Source organism: Panthera leo, chromosome D4 (assembly GCF_018350215.1).
Source record: "Panthera leo isolate Ple1 chromosome D4, P.leo_Ple1_pat1.1, whole genome shotgun sequence".
Taxonomy (NCBI): Eukaryota; Metazoa; Chordata; class Mammalia; order Carnivora; family Felidae; genus Panthera; species Panthera leo.
Genome location: NC_056691.1, coordinates 19,282,622 through 19,299,679, shown reverse-complemented (window position 1 = coordinate 19,299,679; position 17,058 = coordinate 19,282,622). Strand labels below are relative to the sequence as shown.

The following is a 17,058-nucleotide window of genomic DNA, read 5'->3' as shown; positions in this document are numbered from 1 at the left end:
TTTTCCTCGGGCCCCTCTGCGCTCTGCCTCAAAATCTATCCAGAGGGAAGACAAAAATCAGATGTAATATGCGTTCTGTTGCACCAATTGAGTACAAAGAGATGGCTGTTCAATTTGTAAGTTTTTATTAATGCAGCTCCAACATGATTCCGACGTCCTGGGAGCTGGGCCAATGCAGCCACGGACACACCTTTGCAAGGCAGAGGCTGTCAGGCTTCAAGGCTGGGGCACGAACACGCCGGGGGCTGCTGCAAACGTGTGAGCCCTCTCTAACAGCAGGAGTCTTTCCCGTCATAAAATGCAAAGTAGCCAGCCGTTTTCCATTTTCCCCATCCCCAGCCCTCCTCATCAGGTGCCCTAGGAAGGGGCCGGAAGGATGTTTACTCTCCGCTCTGGCGGCCTCCTATTTAACCGAACCCAGAGGCAGCTGCCTCTCTGAGCGCAGTGCCCCCGGGGTCAGGCCCAGCCGCACCTTGCTGGCAGGCTGCCCAGCTGACCAAGCGTTTAGGCCAAACCTGAGCCCGGCTGAGGCGTCCGGGAAGCGGAAGGAGCCCGTCTAGGAAACGAAGGGTGTGTGGTCGTGTCGCTGGTGTGCAACCCTCAATTTAGGGGTGAAGAGTTCAACCTCGCCCCAGGCGCGAGGCTTCCCGCGGCGGACGCCCGGCTCGGTTCTCCTCTTCCTGCAGCTGGGAGGAGTTGAGGCTGAAGCGGGCGAAACGCGCTCACCTGTCGGAACCCGTATCTGGGTAAGAAGCAGGGCCCTGGGGCCGGAGCGCGCTGGTTCCCGCAACCTCGGCAGGCGGCCCTCCGGGTGCAAGGACCTCACGGCCACCGAGGCAGGTGTGGGAGCTGCTCCCAGAAACCCCAGACGCCCGGCCCGTGCGCCCCAGCTCCTGACTGGTTCCTCTCGCCCCCCAGGCGCCTACGGCTTGGCGTGCCCCGAAGGCCTACTGGGGCGGGCGCCAGGGCTGCAGGTCCGAGACGCTCCGCCTCCTCCTGCCACTTAGAGCCACCAGCGCCAGCAGAAACCCTTGAGCTCGGTCTTAATCTGCGGTCACTTTCCGAACTTTCCAGGCAAGGGCGAGCTAGGCCCTTTGCCTCCAACCGACGCCGTGCCTGTCGCCTGCCCGGGACCCTACCGGGACGCGGAGATCCCATTCTCCCCCCCGGGCACCGACGCCCCAACTTTTCCCGCGCGGTCTGCGCCCCCGGACCTGGTGTCCGCCTCCTGGGCTAAGGGGCGCGCGCATCTTCCGGGTGCGGGCCGTACGCCCATCCTCTCCGCGAGCCCTCCTCCTTCCCCGGGACGAGTGTGGGGCTGGTGCGCCCGGAGCTGCGGGGATCCCCTCAAGTTCCTGGCGCTCCGAATTCGCCCCCGCCTCGGCATCGACCCTCGAGGAGCGGACTGAGCCTCCGAAGGCCAGGCCTCGTACTGCCCTAAGTCAAAGAGGTCTCGTCCTTTTCTCTCCGAACCCGGGTGCCTGTCGCGGCTCGGCCGGGCAAGCGGCCGGCGGAGAACCGGGGCTCTCGGGACCGCGTCGCGCCGTCGGGTGCAGCGCGCGCCATGGCCGGCTGCTGCTGCCTGTCCGCGGAGGAGAAGGAGTCGCAGCGCATCAGCGCCGAAATCGAGCGGCAGCTTCGCCGGGACAAGAAGGACGCGCGCCGCGAGTTCAAGCTGCTGCTGTTGGGTGAGTGACTGCGACTCCCGGACCCCCGCTCGCCGAGCGTTTTCCTCCCTCCCTTCCTCCCGGCCGCTCCCCTCTCTCAGATCCCCTCCGGGCCTGGAGCCAGAGGGGTGCAGCGTGGCTCCTTCCTGCCCGCCCCCACCGCGGGGGGGCTCGGTGGCCGGCACCTGTCCTTCGCACCTCCAGTTGGGCGACTTTCAAAGGCACCCTTTCCCTACCCCAAAACGGGTGAGACCTAGCATTTGACCAGGGTTTGCTTTGTTGGCCCCCCTCCCTAACACTGCCTTCACCCCACTCTGCTGCCCCCGGCGCGCACAGCTGCTTCAGAGCCTTTTCTTGGATGTCGGGGTAGGTGGTGGGGAACTGCCTCCTGTACCGCTTTGGGTTGCGCTCTGGCCGCTGTGCTCCCGGTTTTAAGTACGGGTGAGTGAGTGCTCACCGAGCGCGGACTGTGCTAAGTTGTCACCGCGACACTGGGCCATAATGCGGGCGGGTAATAACATCCCCATCCTGGAGAATTAACTATGGAGGCCCGGAAAATTGGGAAACTTGCTTTGAGAAAAGACAAAGCAGATACCAGGTCAGTAACGGGGGTGATGTGCAGGCTCTAGCCACTCACCCTACTGTGATGACAATTGCCTCCCTTCGGTGACCCCCTTTGGCCAGGCCTGTTTGCACGCAGCAGGCCCAAACCTCCCTTGTTGGGTTTCGCTCAGCCTGCGCCCCTTCGTAGAGTTTGGAATGGGCTGCCCCAGCTGCAGCGACTAGTTACTCCTCTGGTTCTTAACGTTCAAAAACAGAAAAGAAAATGCTAAGGTTTGCCCAATTTGTGGAGCCCACCTTTTCTGATTTTTGTTCCAGAGCCCTGTGCAATCCATTGGCTGCTTGAGGAGTATTGACATTTTCTTTCAGATGAGGATAGTAGCCGTGAGATCTTTCTAGAGAGTTGGAAGCATTTCGACTCTTTCATTCCTTTCAGACAGGAATCCTCTCACACCAGTTGATGTTTGAATACAAGGAGTCACCCTGTGGGAAAGCTTCAAGAAAAGAAAAGTTGGTCTAGTTACCATAAAATGGAGAAAGCTTTTAGTCCGTATCGCCTTCGGGCCTGGGCAAAGGAAGCCTTTTGTACTTACTCCCTGGAGTTCAGAGTTTATGTAGGGGTGTCTGGCCTTCACTAGGCTGTACCCCTCCCCAGTGGGCTTGGTGTCTGCCTACGGAGTGGGCTGCCCCACCAGGAGACTCGTTGCCACCCCCCACCCCACTCCCATACTCACATCGGAATTCCGTGCCCAAAGGCCCCAAGCCAGCTTCCACGGCCTCCGCAAGTGTGGGGGGTGGGGGGGCAGACCCCATCCCTAAGGAATGCCCAAGGGCAGCTGTGCTGGGGTGATGGAAGAGCTTGGAAATGTGGGTTGAGGGTCTACAGGTGTGCCCCCCCCACCCCACCCCCTCCAGGCCTCCCTGGGGGGAGAGGGAGCCTGGGTGGGGGAGGGAAGAGCTTGTGGCCATAGGCAGGGCTGTTTCATGTCTGGCCCAGAACTCCCAGGGATCTGCAATTGTAAATAGTACCTGGCCTTTCAGGTTGTTAAAAAGCTCCATTTGTTAAGGGAGGAGGATTGCGTGACAGTGGGCTAGCTTGATGACCTCTTTAAAGTAAATACTTGGGCCTCCATTTGTACCCTTGCCTCAGGCCCCACAGACTGATAGGGGCTCACCTGGTTTTGGCCGCAAGCTTCTTTTCAAGGGAAGTCTGAACCATCTTTCATGGTGTGAAGTATGTTGATTTGTGTCAGTGTATGAAGCACCATGTCTGGAACATACCAGGAGTTTCCTATGACGATTTGAGTAGTACACTGAGCCATACTGCATTGGCATCAAGCCTTGTGTTTTTTTTTTTTTTTGGGGGGGGGGTGTAGTAAGATGCTTGCGTTTGCACTCAAACTGGGGTAAAAATATTGTAGGGAAGTTGTTTGCCCTGGAGGTCAAGTTTAATACTAGTGACTAGAATATCTTCTTTGCCTCCCCTGCGCCTTTGCCCCGATCTTCCTGCACCCTCCAGGCACTGCCTGACCTCCCAAGATCCCCGTTTTCATTGTGTCCAGCTGTGACTAGCATATTGGCTCCGTGCTAGTTACTTAGAAACCACTAGAAATAGTTTCCAAACCACATAGAGCTGTCAGGAACCCCAAGGAGGGACTTCAAAAACCTCTGGTTTCTTCAAGGGAGCAGGGCACACTTCCATTTCTTCCATTTCATCCCTTTCAGACAGGAATCCTCCCTCCCACCAGTTTATTAATTTTGAATACAAGGAGTCACCCTCCTGGAAAGCTTCAAGGAAAGAAAAGTTGGTCTAGTTAGATCAAAATGGAGAAAGCTTTTAGTCCGTATCGACTTCAGGCCTGGGCAGGAGCCTCAGGTATTGAGGAGGAAATGACTCCACAGATCCAGGAGGAGGAAAGGACTTCACGGGTACAGAAATTAGGGGCGCCTGGGTGGCTCAGCTGGTTAAGCGTACAACTCGATTTCAGCGCAGGTCATGATCTCAGTTCGTGAGATGGAGCCCTGGGTTGGGCTCCATGATCACCGTTCAGAGCCTGTGTGGGATTCTCTCTGTCTCTCAGTGTCTCTCAGTGTGTGTCTCTGTGTCTCTGTGTGTCTCTGTCTCTCTGTGTCTGTCTGTCTCTCTGTGTCTCTCTCTCTCTCTCTCACACAAACACACACACACACACACTCATGCGTGCACACACACAACAAATAAACTTTAAAAAAGCTTTTAAAAAAATACAGGAATCAGGACCTGGTGTATGTTGATTTGTCTCTAGCTGTGCAGTTTGAAGAATTGATCGGAGTCTCTCATTACATAACCCACGCCTCAGATGCCTCAGGTGAAACCCCCACTTTGCCGATGGGAGTGGAGGACCCTGTGTGGAGTATGGAATGACCTGAAAAGCCACCAACTCGGTGACAAGGAAGCATGCTTTTTCAACAAAATGATTTGAGGAGGTTTCCGAAGTGCATTCAATAGAGCCGTATCCTGTTTGCATTTATAATAAAAGCCTAGATTCCTGTCAGCCAGGAAAGCTAAAAGCTGCTGTCTGGTTAGGGCTAGTAATTGCAAAATGTCAGTGTGATACTCTTAGCTGAAGGAGATGGGGGGAATAAAGAAGATGGTTGAGTTTAGTAGGAGAGATTCCTTATCAGCTCTTCAGATAAAAGTAGGACTGAAAGGAGTTCTAATAAGAATCCTGAGGATACTACTCAGTACAGGAAGAAAGTGTCTGGACAACGGCAATTAAGGGGGAGAAATGGGATCTTTTTTTTTTTTTTTTTTTTTTTTAAATATTAGATGAGGCTTAGTAAAGTTAAGACTTAAGCCGTCAGTCTCTGGAAACACTCAATTTTGGATGTAGACCTTCGTGTGGGAGCTGTCTGGGAGGCATGTGTGCTGGGGAATTGGTATTCAACTTAGGCTGGCATAGGGACTGCAAATCTAAGCGCTGAGGCCAGACCACCTGGGTTCAAACCCTGGCTGTACCCTTTCTTAGCCGTAGACTAACTTCTCTTGGGTTTGTCTGGCAGTGGTCAAATTTCTGCTGCCTTCACTCCATTTTTGAGCATTTTTTTTGCCACCAGTGAGGTGTCACTTTCTATTTTAGTCGATCGGTTGCAGGTTGCATAGCAGTTGACCCAAAATGTCCTGGTAGTGCTTTCACGGTAATGTTTGGCTTTGAGTTTCCCTTACTTTCTGAACCATAAGCTGATTTCAGGGTCTATCTTCGTACTTACACCAAAACGGGTGAAAATCTGAGTCCCCTAAAATTTTATTGCATTGGTTATAACAAAATATCATTTTGAGACTAATGATCACGTTCATAGGCTGGAAGTCTGTTAGAGGAAAGGGTGGAGGGAGGGTGGTTGCCTCAGTAGAAAGTGACTTTTCTGGCTCTGAAGAAGCAAAGGAGTGAAACGGTTAAGTATGCCCATGTTCCTTACTCTTCCCTCGGTTCAAACTAACATTTTCCCACATGCTGGAGATCATTTCTAAGTGCTAAATTGGAGGTGTTTGCAAGTAACTGTTGGGAGGATTGTCATAAATGCTTACTAGAGAATAAAAGGTGGTACAGGCAGTGCATGAAGGGGGATCTTCTGGCCGGGGGGGATCATGTGGATAGGGCCGTAAGAAACAGGGAGGTTAAGGTACTGATGGCTGCCCATGTGTGGACTTGTGCAGGACACATAGAAACTTCTCCCCACTATGAAGAGAAACTTTGGAGAAAAGTAACAGTGTTCTTAGGATGTGGGATGATACGAAGGGGTCCTTGGAGGCAAGATTTCGTTCAGTTTTTGTGTTTTATTTTAGCCCTTTACGTGAACATTCTCTAAACTGCCAAATAGATGTTACTGTAAAAATGCTTCGTTTTTGTTTTTGTTTTTGTTTTTTTTTGTCCCATAATGTGCTTCTGAATGGAGGAAAGTGACTTTATCTCTGGCTTTTGTCCATTGTGGGTAGAGATGGTCTCTTCAGAGGTCTTCAGGGGACTGCTGTATCATGGATACAAGCAGAGTATTCGTTTCGCCTCTAAACTAATGCAGAACCTTTTCAAACCATGGACTATGAAAGGTACTTTTTGTACCTTTTCAAATAAGCTATACTGAGGTATAATTTATATCCAGTATGGAACTCTGGATATGTGATGTTGTGTTCTCTGAAGGTCCTCGGTGGAGGCACACCATCTCCATCTGCCCCACGGTGATGTTGCATTCAGTCACTTTTTCAAGATGTTGCACATTGTCTATTGTCTACCAGTTTTGGGGGGAGACGCTTTTTAAGGCCAGGCAAATATCCTGCTCCTCACCATATATCCCTGTATACCACGATGTATACACCACGATGTATACACCACGATGGCTACAAAATGATTTTCTAAATCCAGCACTCTCTCCACATTGACCAGTTGGCACTGCACATGTTACTGTAAAAGCCTTCCTTTTGTCCCTATTCATTATTAATACATACTCCTGAATCCCTCACTGGTTTTTACTTCATTACTGTACTTAATTATTTTGACACTCAAATTGTACCCAATTTGTGCAATGAGACCACCTTCAAGCTGGTTCTTACGTTGCTGCAACATGGCCCTTCATGGTTTCCACCCCCCACCCCCCAACTCTTAATCTCTGGCATAAAGAGGAGCCTGGACCTCCAGTTGACGACCTTCCCAGTTGGGTATTCAGCCATTATTCTACAGGGGCTCAATTACTTTGGGTGGAGAACGGCACTTTGTCTTTTCAGATGTTGAGGGCACTAGAAACAAAGCTAGTTTCCAATTCACATCACTCACCATTATGTACATATCTGAAGAATCCCATTCCTAAAGGCATGGAGTTAGAGGATGAACATCTTGAGGCTGTAATGCTGTGAGCAGATAAAGAACGGAAAAACTTGACAGTAGAGTTGGGCGAAAAAAGCAATGTTAAAAAAAAAAAAAGCCTTACCCCACAAGGTGTTTTTTTTTTTTTTCTTTTTTCCCTTAAAAGATGCCTTGTGGTCAATAAAACCTTTTTCTCTTCCAGTTGTACTTGAATTACAAAAGTTTTGTTGTAAGGACCCCCATGTGTGGGGTTGCAGGGAGGAGGGTAGCTAGATTGAGAAGGCAGAGAGGGGTTTTTAGTGAGTCTGTAGCAAAGGTATTACTAAAGACAAAAATTGAAATCCAGGCAAAAAGGGGACTTGAGTGGAAGAATTCTCACCAGGACTTTTCATGAAATGGAAAGATTTGAATAATAAAGACTGGGAAAGAACCCTTCTCGGGGACACAGCAATCAGCATGGGTTGGCTCCATTGCCTTCCAAGCTTGATAGCTCTCTGAGCCTTACTTGCCCCTGTGAGAACCTCAAGTCTTGGTGGGGCATTAGGGCGCATTCCTGGGTCAACCGTTTCTGGGTGGTTGCTATAAATCAACATGTGCTCTGTGATCTGAGTGCTGATGGCCTGGGGTGGGGCTTCCTGGGGGTCAAGCAGCCCTTGCTGCAAAAACTGTGGAAGGAATCGAAGGGTACCAGCAGAAATCCAAGGGCTCTGAAGGTGGAAGGCACTGCAGGAGGCTTTGTGGGAGCCCTGATTTTGATTAGGATCAATTGGCTCTCTGCTGATGGGTAAATTAATGGGTTGTCCTGTCAGCCAGTGTTCTTGGTTGCAGACCGTTTAAGTAGAAGAATGATTTATTGGAGGGAAAGCAGGAAACTCACAGGACCGATGGGAATTGGAGAGCAGGCTCAGCCAAAGGGCACGATCCAAGGGAGTTTTGACACTGGTAGCAGCCTACACTGCCAAGCACACAGCCAGGGACGATTCCACCCGGGTGGCAGTTGAGGCTGCAGTGGACACTTCACAGCAGTGCTGCAAATCATCTGTGACCACTTCCTGTCTCGTGTGTCACCTTGCAAAATCTCAGGCCATCTGTTTGTGCTCAGCTGCCGGGGAACTGGGGGAGGGCAGGCAGCATGGCAGGATGGTAAGGACATGTTTTCTGGAGCCATGCTTCCTGGGTTTAAAATCTAGGCAAGTAGTTCCCGTTGGGCTGTCAGCACCCTGTCTGGGCTGAGGCCTCTTGCCTACCACTACAAGGTCACTGGTAGAACTGACATGCAGTTCTTGGTAGGAGGGTCAACAGCAAGAAGGCTCTGCTGATGACTCTTCTAAGAGAACAGGGTCCTGATAAGTTGCCATAACTTAAAACTATGAAATGAGCAGTGTCTTAAGACTTTGGAAACTTGAATTGCTTTTTTTTTTTTTTTTTTTTGGTGGGAGGGGGTGTCTCTGAGTATGGGATATGTAACCATGAAGAAGACATTACCGCTCAACCTCAGGGTCCTCAACAGTAAAATGAAAGGTGTGGGTCAGGTGACCCTTGATATCTTTCCAATTCTGTTAGCAAATATTTTATACCAATGGTTCTCAAAGTCTGTTCCCAGGAGCACAGACCTGTGCTCCTGTTTTCGGCACCTCCTGAAAACTCATGAGAAATGCGAACTCTGAGTCTCCATTGTGGTCCTCTGATCAACTTCAGTAGCGGCCCCGCAATCTGTATATTAATCCCTCCAGTTGATCCTAATACATGCTCAGATGTGAGAACAGGATTGGTCTGGCCTTCAGGACTGGGCAGCCTCTTACCGTACCTCTAGGGTCTAAGGCCGATAACCTTATTTTTCAGCAAATATCCAGGAGGTCCCCGGGACTGACCTGCCTAGGGAATGATTTGTTGCTTGCAATCGAATAAACCTCTCTCTCCTCAACTTTATGAAGGATGTTCAGAGTCTGAGCTAGGTAATTAGTAGGGATATTTAGCACTTGTCCCCATGTGCCTGGTTGGCAGGCAAAGAGAAAGCACACATTTACATTTACCTCAGTAAGAGTCCTTATAAAAACAAGTGTTTGCATTTGTATGCACTCTTGTACTTTTATATACTACTCCAAAAGCTATGTTCCTATAAACTGCAGTGGCCTTATGGCTAATAACCATTAAGTAGTTACTTTGTGTCATGGAAAGTGGTGTATAGGAAGCCTATTCTAGTAAGAGCTGCCATATATGTGTCTTCTCTTTGAAAAATCACATGGAACATTGGCTGGTATTTCCATCCAAGGGAAATAAAGGGTGATAAACTTTGTCTTAAAAAAAATGTTAAGTAATGGATGAGTTCTACTTTGTAGTCTTAAAAAATAAATAGGAAGAGAAAACCTTTATCTTTGATTATTTTGCCTGAACGGTGTATTCTGTATTGTTGGCTCATTGTCAATGACCCACAGATGGATTAGCCATGCTACTGCTCTCTTGAATCTGCTGTGAATAACACCTTCATTTTGAGTAACTCATTCCCCAAATGTTTCTGTTGCTTGGCTACTATGTAATAGGGAAATACAAGCTAATTGCATTACCAAGCAATATCCAATTAACAAAAGTGATAAATCATGGGCAACATCATTGTCTAATTTATATAGAATTATATCTCATAAGTGTATCAGTATGCAACTGAATGGAAAAACTTAAGCTCCTCTCTTACCACAGAGTTTAAGAAAGTGCAAACTTCGATTTTGTGAATGGAGTAGAGAAGGTCCAGAGGAGTGAAGGGGCTTGGCATATGTCATGGGGCTCAGTAACTGGTAACTAATTGGCAGTAAGCCAAGACTAGGAGTCCAGTATTCATTGCCAACTCCTTTTTTTTTTTTTTTTTCATGAAGTCAGTGTGAGTCCTCTTGTTGGATTTCTTCGTTTCTAAGGCAACATTGATTGTAAGACATGCTATTGATTTGAAAACAGCTTTTCAGGAAAGCAAACACCTTAATAAATGCTCACATCAATGCAAAAGCGTCTCGACCTTAAAAATGTTCATTTCTGTGGCAATAAAACTTGGAATCAAGGTATTCATCCCCGCCCCTGACCCCGCTGGCTCCCAGATAGTACAAATTTAAAATAAGCGAAACTACTCCAATTATTGACATAGAATAGAATTTCATGAAACCAGTTTAAGTGCTGAAATTACAGAAGAAACCTCTGTGTATTGCCATCAGTCTACTGGGCTCTATTTCAAGTAAAACTTGAAAAAATTGTGTCCTGGACTAGTGGGGCTGTTCTATATAAAGAAGGTTGAGAAAAAAATGGGAGCAACCAACCAACTGTGGTGACAGTGTCTGAGTGATGGTGGATGGGCCACATCCAGGCAAATGCTTGAGTCTGGGAGGAGTTTTATATGAGACCTTGAACTCCTTGAGGGTTTTATTCACCACTTACTGACCTCAGCCCCCACCCCTGCCCTGCTGAGGATAGACCTTAGCTTAAATATTGGCTGAATGAATATGTGTGTCTCTTTGTCTCCATGAACTAGCAGATGGTTAGTATGAAGAATTCCATATAGAAGCTAGAGGTCTCTATTGTTTGGGCTACTTTAGGAACATTCATGAAAGGAAGACTGTCATGGGTTGGGTCTTCCAGAAGAGCAAGGTGTAGATAATTTCAGAATTGATTTTTTTTTTTTTAACATGTCCAATATGTTAGCTACCTATTTCTGTTGAAGGTTTATGCCTAGATTAGTGGTGTCAAAATATGAAAATTGAGCTCAGGTCGTAGAAGTGAAATGCTACCTGGAAAATAAATTCCTTGTATTTCCATAAAGAGTTTTCCTAGTAATCATACATAAGATTTTGATACGTAACTGGAATCATAGTTGAGAAATTCATTAGTCTTTATTGCTTCGTTCTGAACTAATTTGAAAAAAATTCTAACTCCTCATCTTTTTCATGTAACTTTTCTAAATTTGTGGTAGGTCTGTCTCTATAAAAATTGAGGAGTTAGGCCTCATGATTTTAGAGGCTCATCTCCTACTTAATTTTATGGATAAGAAATTTGGAAGATCTAAAAAGAGAATCAGTCATTATTAAGACCTAAATGTTGTGCAGCGTGAGACCTAGTTTGGTGAGTTTGGAGCCATACCATAGCCTGATCAAATTTTGTAGGAAATTGACCTTTTTCTGTGCAGCTAATAGAAATCATCATCTTCTATTGCACAGAGTGGGGATGTTTAAAGTGACAAACAGGATGTACTCCGTGTATATTTGTATTTGTTGATGTAAATCTTTGTAATTGGTGTTATTAAAATCAGTGGCTTGTAGATTTTAGGATTTTGAGTTGGTTATAAAAAATTGGAGAAGGTTAACAGAATAGTACTATTCACTAAAAGAAAAAAACTTGCCATGTTTGAGAGTGTTAAAAATACTATAGCATATTCATCTACAAAACCATTTAAAAAGTGACATCAGACAGAGTTAACAACTCATTTTTTAACATACCAAAAATGGAACTGCTTGAACAAAACTGAAAGGTCTTCCCTTCTCTCCCTGATTGATCCAATTCTACCTATCTTTGTCTCCATTATTGGGACCACTGGCCCCTCAGGTGCTCAAGACAGAATCCACAGAGTGTTGAATTTTCTGCTACACTTAACACTAGAAATGGAAGTTAGAATAATAAAACAGTAACATTTATCCATCCAATTCTCTGTCTGGGCACTTGAATGATCTCATTTATTCCTCACCATTTGCGGTACACTTAGTATTATCCTTTCCATTCTACAGATGAGGGAACTGAGGCCCTAAAGAGAGGTTGCCAGCCAGGGCAGAATTTTGAATCCAGGCAATCTGACTCTAGAGCCCTGGTTTTTTGGGTTTTTTTTTGTAATTAAAAAAAATTTTTTTAACATTTATTATTGAGACACAGAGCATGAGCAGGGGAGGGGTAGAGAGAGGAGGAGACACAGAATCCTAAGCAGGCTCCAGGCTCCGAGCTGTCAGCACAGAGCCCGACGCAGGGCTTGAACCCACAAATCACGAGATCATGACCTGAACCAAAGTCAGACGCTCAACCGACTGAGCCACCCAGGCACCCCTAGAGCCCTGGTTCTTAATCACAGTCTTGCTCCTGTTTCTCAGAGCCAATGTTTCACCAAAAATCTACTCCAGAAGGCCAAATCTCTACTGTACCTATTTCTTAGAATTCTCTTTGTCCTATCTCTCCTCTGAATTCACTAACCTCTCCCTAGAGTCCATTCTCCACATGCAGTCAGAGTGACCTTGTAAAAATGGAAATTGGATTGCTGTTTTCCTGCTCAAAATCTTTTTAGGGTCTTCTCATTGCCCTTGGGTGCAAATCTAAAATCTGTGCACGGTGTGTGAGACCGTCTATCCTGTCCCTTCCCACCTCTGTGCCGTTATTCCCTGTGATCACTCATTCTTGGCTGTAGGGCTTTCTTTTAGGAAATTCATTGGGCCAAACTCCTCCTCCTTAGGCCTCTGCTCATGCTGATCTATCCGCCTTCAACATGAATACCTAAAAGTCTTCCAGCTAACTTCTACTTATTTTCAGAATGCTTCTTAAATATCTCTTCCTCCTGGAAGCCTTCTCTGACTCTGATCCAAATTAAGTTCCCCCAGAAAATTCTTCCATAGCCCGTTCTGGGTTTTTTGAGATTTTTCTTGTTTCTTGAGGTAGACCTGTATTGTTAAAAATTTCCCTCTAGAACTTCTTTTGCTGCATCCCAGATTTAGACTGTTGTGTTTTCATTAGTCTCTATCTTTTTTTTTCTCTTCGATTTCTTGGTTTACCCATTCATTGTTCAGTAGAATGTTATTTAGACTCCACGTACTTGTGTTCTTTGGAGATTTTTTTCTTATAATTGACTTCTAGTTTCATACCTTTTGTGGTTGGAAAAGATGCACGATAAGATTTCAATCTTGTTGAATTTGTTGAAACTTGTTCTGTGGCCTAACATGATCTATCCTGGGGAGTGTTCCATTTGCATTTCAAAAGAATGTATATTCCGTTATTTTTAGATGGAGGGTTGTATATAGATCTGTTACGTCCATCTGGTCTAATGCGTCATTCAAAAGTACTGTTTACTTGTTGATCTTCTGTCTGGATGGTCTATCCATTGATGTTAGGGTATTAAAGTCCTCTACTATTGTATAACTGTTGATAACTTTTTGTCTGCTAATAGTTGCTTTATGTGTTTAGGTGTTGTGATACTGGAAGGCAGTTATGCTCACCACTATACCACCAATGCTAGGTACCTCCCATATTGGGTGCATAGATACTTAAAACTGTTACACTCTTTTGTTGGGTTTGGGTTTTTCCTTTTATCATTATGTAGTATCCTCTCTGCTTCTGGCTACAGTTTTTGTTTTAAAGCCTATTTTGTCAAAGTATTGTTAGCCAGCTTTCTTGTTTTCATTTGCATGATAAATGTTTTTCTACCTCTTCAGTTTGAATCTGCATGTGTCTTTAGGTCTGAAGTGAGTCTCCTGTGAGTAGCATATAAATGAGCCTTGCTTTCTTATCCATTCAGTCACCTTATATTTTTTGATTGGAACATTTAGTCCATTTACATTAAAATTCATTATTGATAGACATGTACTTCTATTTTGTTACATACTTGTTTTGTGGTTGTTTTTGTAGTTCCTTTCTTCTCTTGCTCTCTTCCTTTGTGGTTTGATGATTGTCTTTAGTGTTAGCTTTGAATTCATTACTCTTTATTTTTTCATGTATCTATTACAGGTTTCTCACTTGTGGTTACTGTTGGAGTCATACATAACATCTTCAGATACAGCAGTTGATAGCTGATGGTCACTTAAATTTGAACCCATTCTGAAAGCACTGAAGTGCTGAAATCTTTACTCCCTTGCCCTGTTTTCTGTTTGTCCTATTTTTACGTCCTTTTATTTTGTGAGTTCCTTGACCGATTTTTGTAGACAGAATTGATTTTTAATGCTTCTGAGTTAAACTCAATACTGGTTTTATAAGTGATTAATTTACCTTTATCATGTTTGCCTTTACTTGTGAAATATTTTTTTCATAATTTTCCTACTTCCTCTTATGGCCTTTTCTTTCCACTTAAAGAGTTTCCTTTAAAACTTCTTAAAAGTCCTGGGACACCTGGCTGGCTCAGTTAGCAGAGCATCTGATTTTGGCTCAGGTCATAATCTCATGGTTTGTGAGTTTGAGCCCTGCATTGGGCTCTGTGTGGACAGCTCAGAGCCTGGAGCCTGCTTCGGATTCTGTCTTCTTCTCCTTCTCTGCCCCACCCCCTCCATCTGTCTGTCTAAAAAAAATATATTTAAAAAAATTTTTAATTTCTTAAAAGTCTGGTTTATTGGTGTTGAACTCTTTTACCTTTTGTTTGGCTGGGAAACTCTTGTTGTCCTTCTATTGTAAATGAGAGCCTTGCCAGATAAAGTTTTCTTGGATGCAGTTTTTTTCCTTTCAGCACTTTGAATATATCCTGCTACTCCCTTCTGGCCTACAGAATTTCTGCTGGTTAATATGCCAAGAGCTGAAGGGGGTTTCCCTTGTATGTAACTGTTTGCTTTTGCTGCTACTCAAATTCTATTGATCATTACTTCTTGCAAGTTTAATTACTACATGTATTGGTGTGCATCTCCTTGGATTAATATTAAAGGCTTTCTGTGCTTCCTGGATCTGGATGCCTGTTTTGTTGCCTAAATTATGGATATTTTTAGCTATTCTTTAAATACATTTTCTGCCCCTTTTTCTCTCTTCTCCTTTTGGGATCTCTATGATGCAAATATTATTCTTGATGATGTTGCTGAGTTGCCTTAATGGATTCCTATTTTTTATTTATTTTTGGCTGTTAGGCTAGTGTTCCATTACCCTGTATTCCAAATTGCTGATCCATTCTTCTGCATCTTCTAATGTGCTTACGATTCCCTCTAGTGTATTTTAAAATTTCAGTTACTAAGTTCTTCATCTCTGACTGGTTCCTTTTTTTTTTTTTAATGTTTTTATTTATTTTTGAGAGAGAGCACGAGCTGGGGAGAGGCAGAGAGGGAAATCAAGAATTTGAAGCAGACTCCACGCTCTGAGCTGTCAGCACAGAGCTTGATGTGGGGCTTAAACCCATGAAATGTGAGACTGTAACCTGAGCCAAAGTTGGATGCTTAACTGACTGAGCCACCCAGGTGCCACCCCCCTCCCTTTTTTTTTTTTAACTTTGAAGTTGAGTTGAAAACCTCACTGATACTGGCATAAAAACAGGCACTCAGATCAATGGAACAGAATAGAGAACCCAGAAATGGACCCACAAAGTATGGCCCACTAATCTTTGACAAAACAGGAAAGAATATCCAATGAAATAAAGACAGTCTCTTCAGCAAGGGGTGCTGGGAAAACTGGACAGCGACATGCAGAAGAATGAACCTGGACCACTTTCTTACACCATACACAAAAATAAAATGGATGAAAGACCTCAATGTGAGACAGGAAGCCATCAAAATCCTCGAGGACAAAGCAGGCAAAAACCTCATTGATCTTGCCCGCAGCAACTTCTTACTCAACACGTCTCTGGAGGCAAGGGAAACAAAAGCAAAAATGAACTACTGGGACCTCATCAAAATAAAAAGCTTCTGCACAGCAAAGGAAACAATCAGCAAAACTAAAAGGCAACCGATGGAATGGGAGAAGATCTCTGCAAACGACATAACAGGTAAAGGTTAGTATCCAAAATCTATAAAGAACTTAACAAATTCAACACCCAAAAACCAAATATTACAGTGAAGAAATGGGCAAAATACCTGAACAGACACTTCTCAAAAGAAGACCTCCAGATGGCCAACTAATACATGAAAAGATGCTCAACATCACTCATCACCAGGAAAATACAAATAAAAACCACAATGAGATCCCACCTCACACCTGTCAGAATGGCTAACATTAACAACTCCAGCATCAACAGATACTGGTGAAGCTGTGGAGAAAGAGTATCTCTTTTGCACTGCTAGTGGGGATGCAAACTGGTGCAGCCACTCTGGAAAACAGTATGGAGGTTCCTCAAAAAGCTAAAAATAGAACTATCCTACGACCCAGCAATTGCACTACTAGGTATTTATCCAAGGGCTATAGGTATGCTATTTCAGAGGGGCACATGAACCCCAGTGTTTATAGCAGCACCACCAACAAGAGCCAAAGTATGGAAAGAGCCCAAATGTCCATTGATGGATAAATGGATAAAGATGTGGTGTGTATATATGTACAATGGAAGGTTACTGGGCAATCAAAAAGAATGAAATCTTGCCGTTTGCAACTATGTGGATGGAACTAGAGGGTATTATGCTAAGTGAAATTAGAGAAAGACAGAAATCATATGACTTAACTCCTATGAGGACTTTAAGAGACAACAGTTGAACATAGGGGAGGAGAAGCAAAAATAATATAAAAACAGGGAGGGGGACAAAACAGAACAGACTCCTTAAATATGGAGAACAAACAGGGTTACTGGAGGGGTTGTGGGAGGAGGGATGGGCTAAATCTACCCCTGAAATCACTATTGCACTATATGCTAACTAACTTGGATGTAAATTAAAAATAATAATAATGAATAAAAAAAAAAAAAGGAAACCTCACTGAGATCCTCCAGTCTTAAGTCCAGTGAGTGTCTTTATAAGCATGACTCTGACTTTTTAAAATCAGGCATATTACTTACCTTTGTTTCATTCAGCTCTTTTGCTAGGCTTCTTTTATCCTATTCTTTATTGGGTACATATTCCTCTGTCTCCTGATTTTGTCTCTGTGTTTATTGCTATGTGTTCCGAAGGTCAGCAACATCTACAGATCTTGAAAGGAGCGGCCTTATGATGGAAGAGGTCCTGTGGTGCCCTGTGTGCAGGGTGCCCTGGTCACCAGAACCACGTGCTCCAGGGCTGTCTGCTGTGTGGGTTGTGGGCACTCTGCTGTTGGGGCTGAGCAGTGTTTGCCTTTGGCCCAGTCCGCAGCAGTGACCTGCTTGGCCTGCTCTGCATTTGGAGGAG

The 17,058-nt window shown here is 45.1% G+C and overlaps 1 protein-coding gene across 1 annotated transcript in view; it reads left to right on the top strand.

Annotated features, from left to right (window-relative positions):
* Nucleotides 1-1,015: 1,015 nt before the first annotated feature.
* The window catches only part of GNA14 (G protein subunit alpha 14), a 202,157-nt gene continuing 186,114 nt past the window's right edge, over nucleotides 1,016-17,058 (top strand). The window contains exon 1 of the mRNA XM_042912742.1: nucleotides 1,016-1,688. Coding sequence (XP_042768676.1) covers nucleotides 1,565-1,688 — 124 coding nt within the window. The 5' untranslated portion in view covers nucleotides 1,016-1,564. The remainder of the gene's footprint in view (nucleotides 1,689-17,058) is intronic.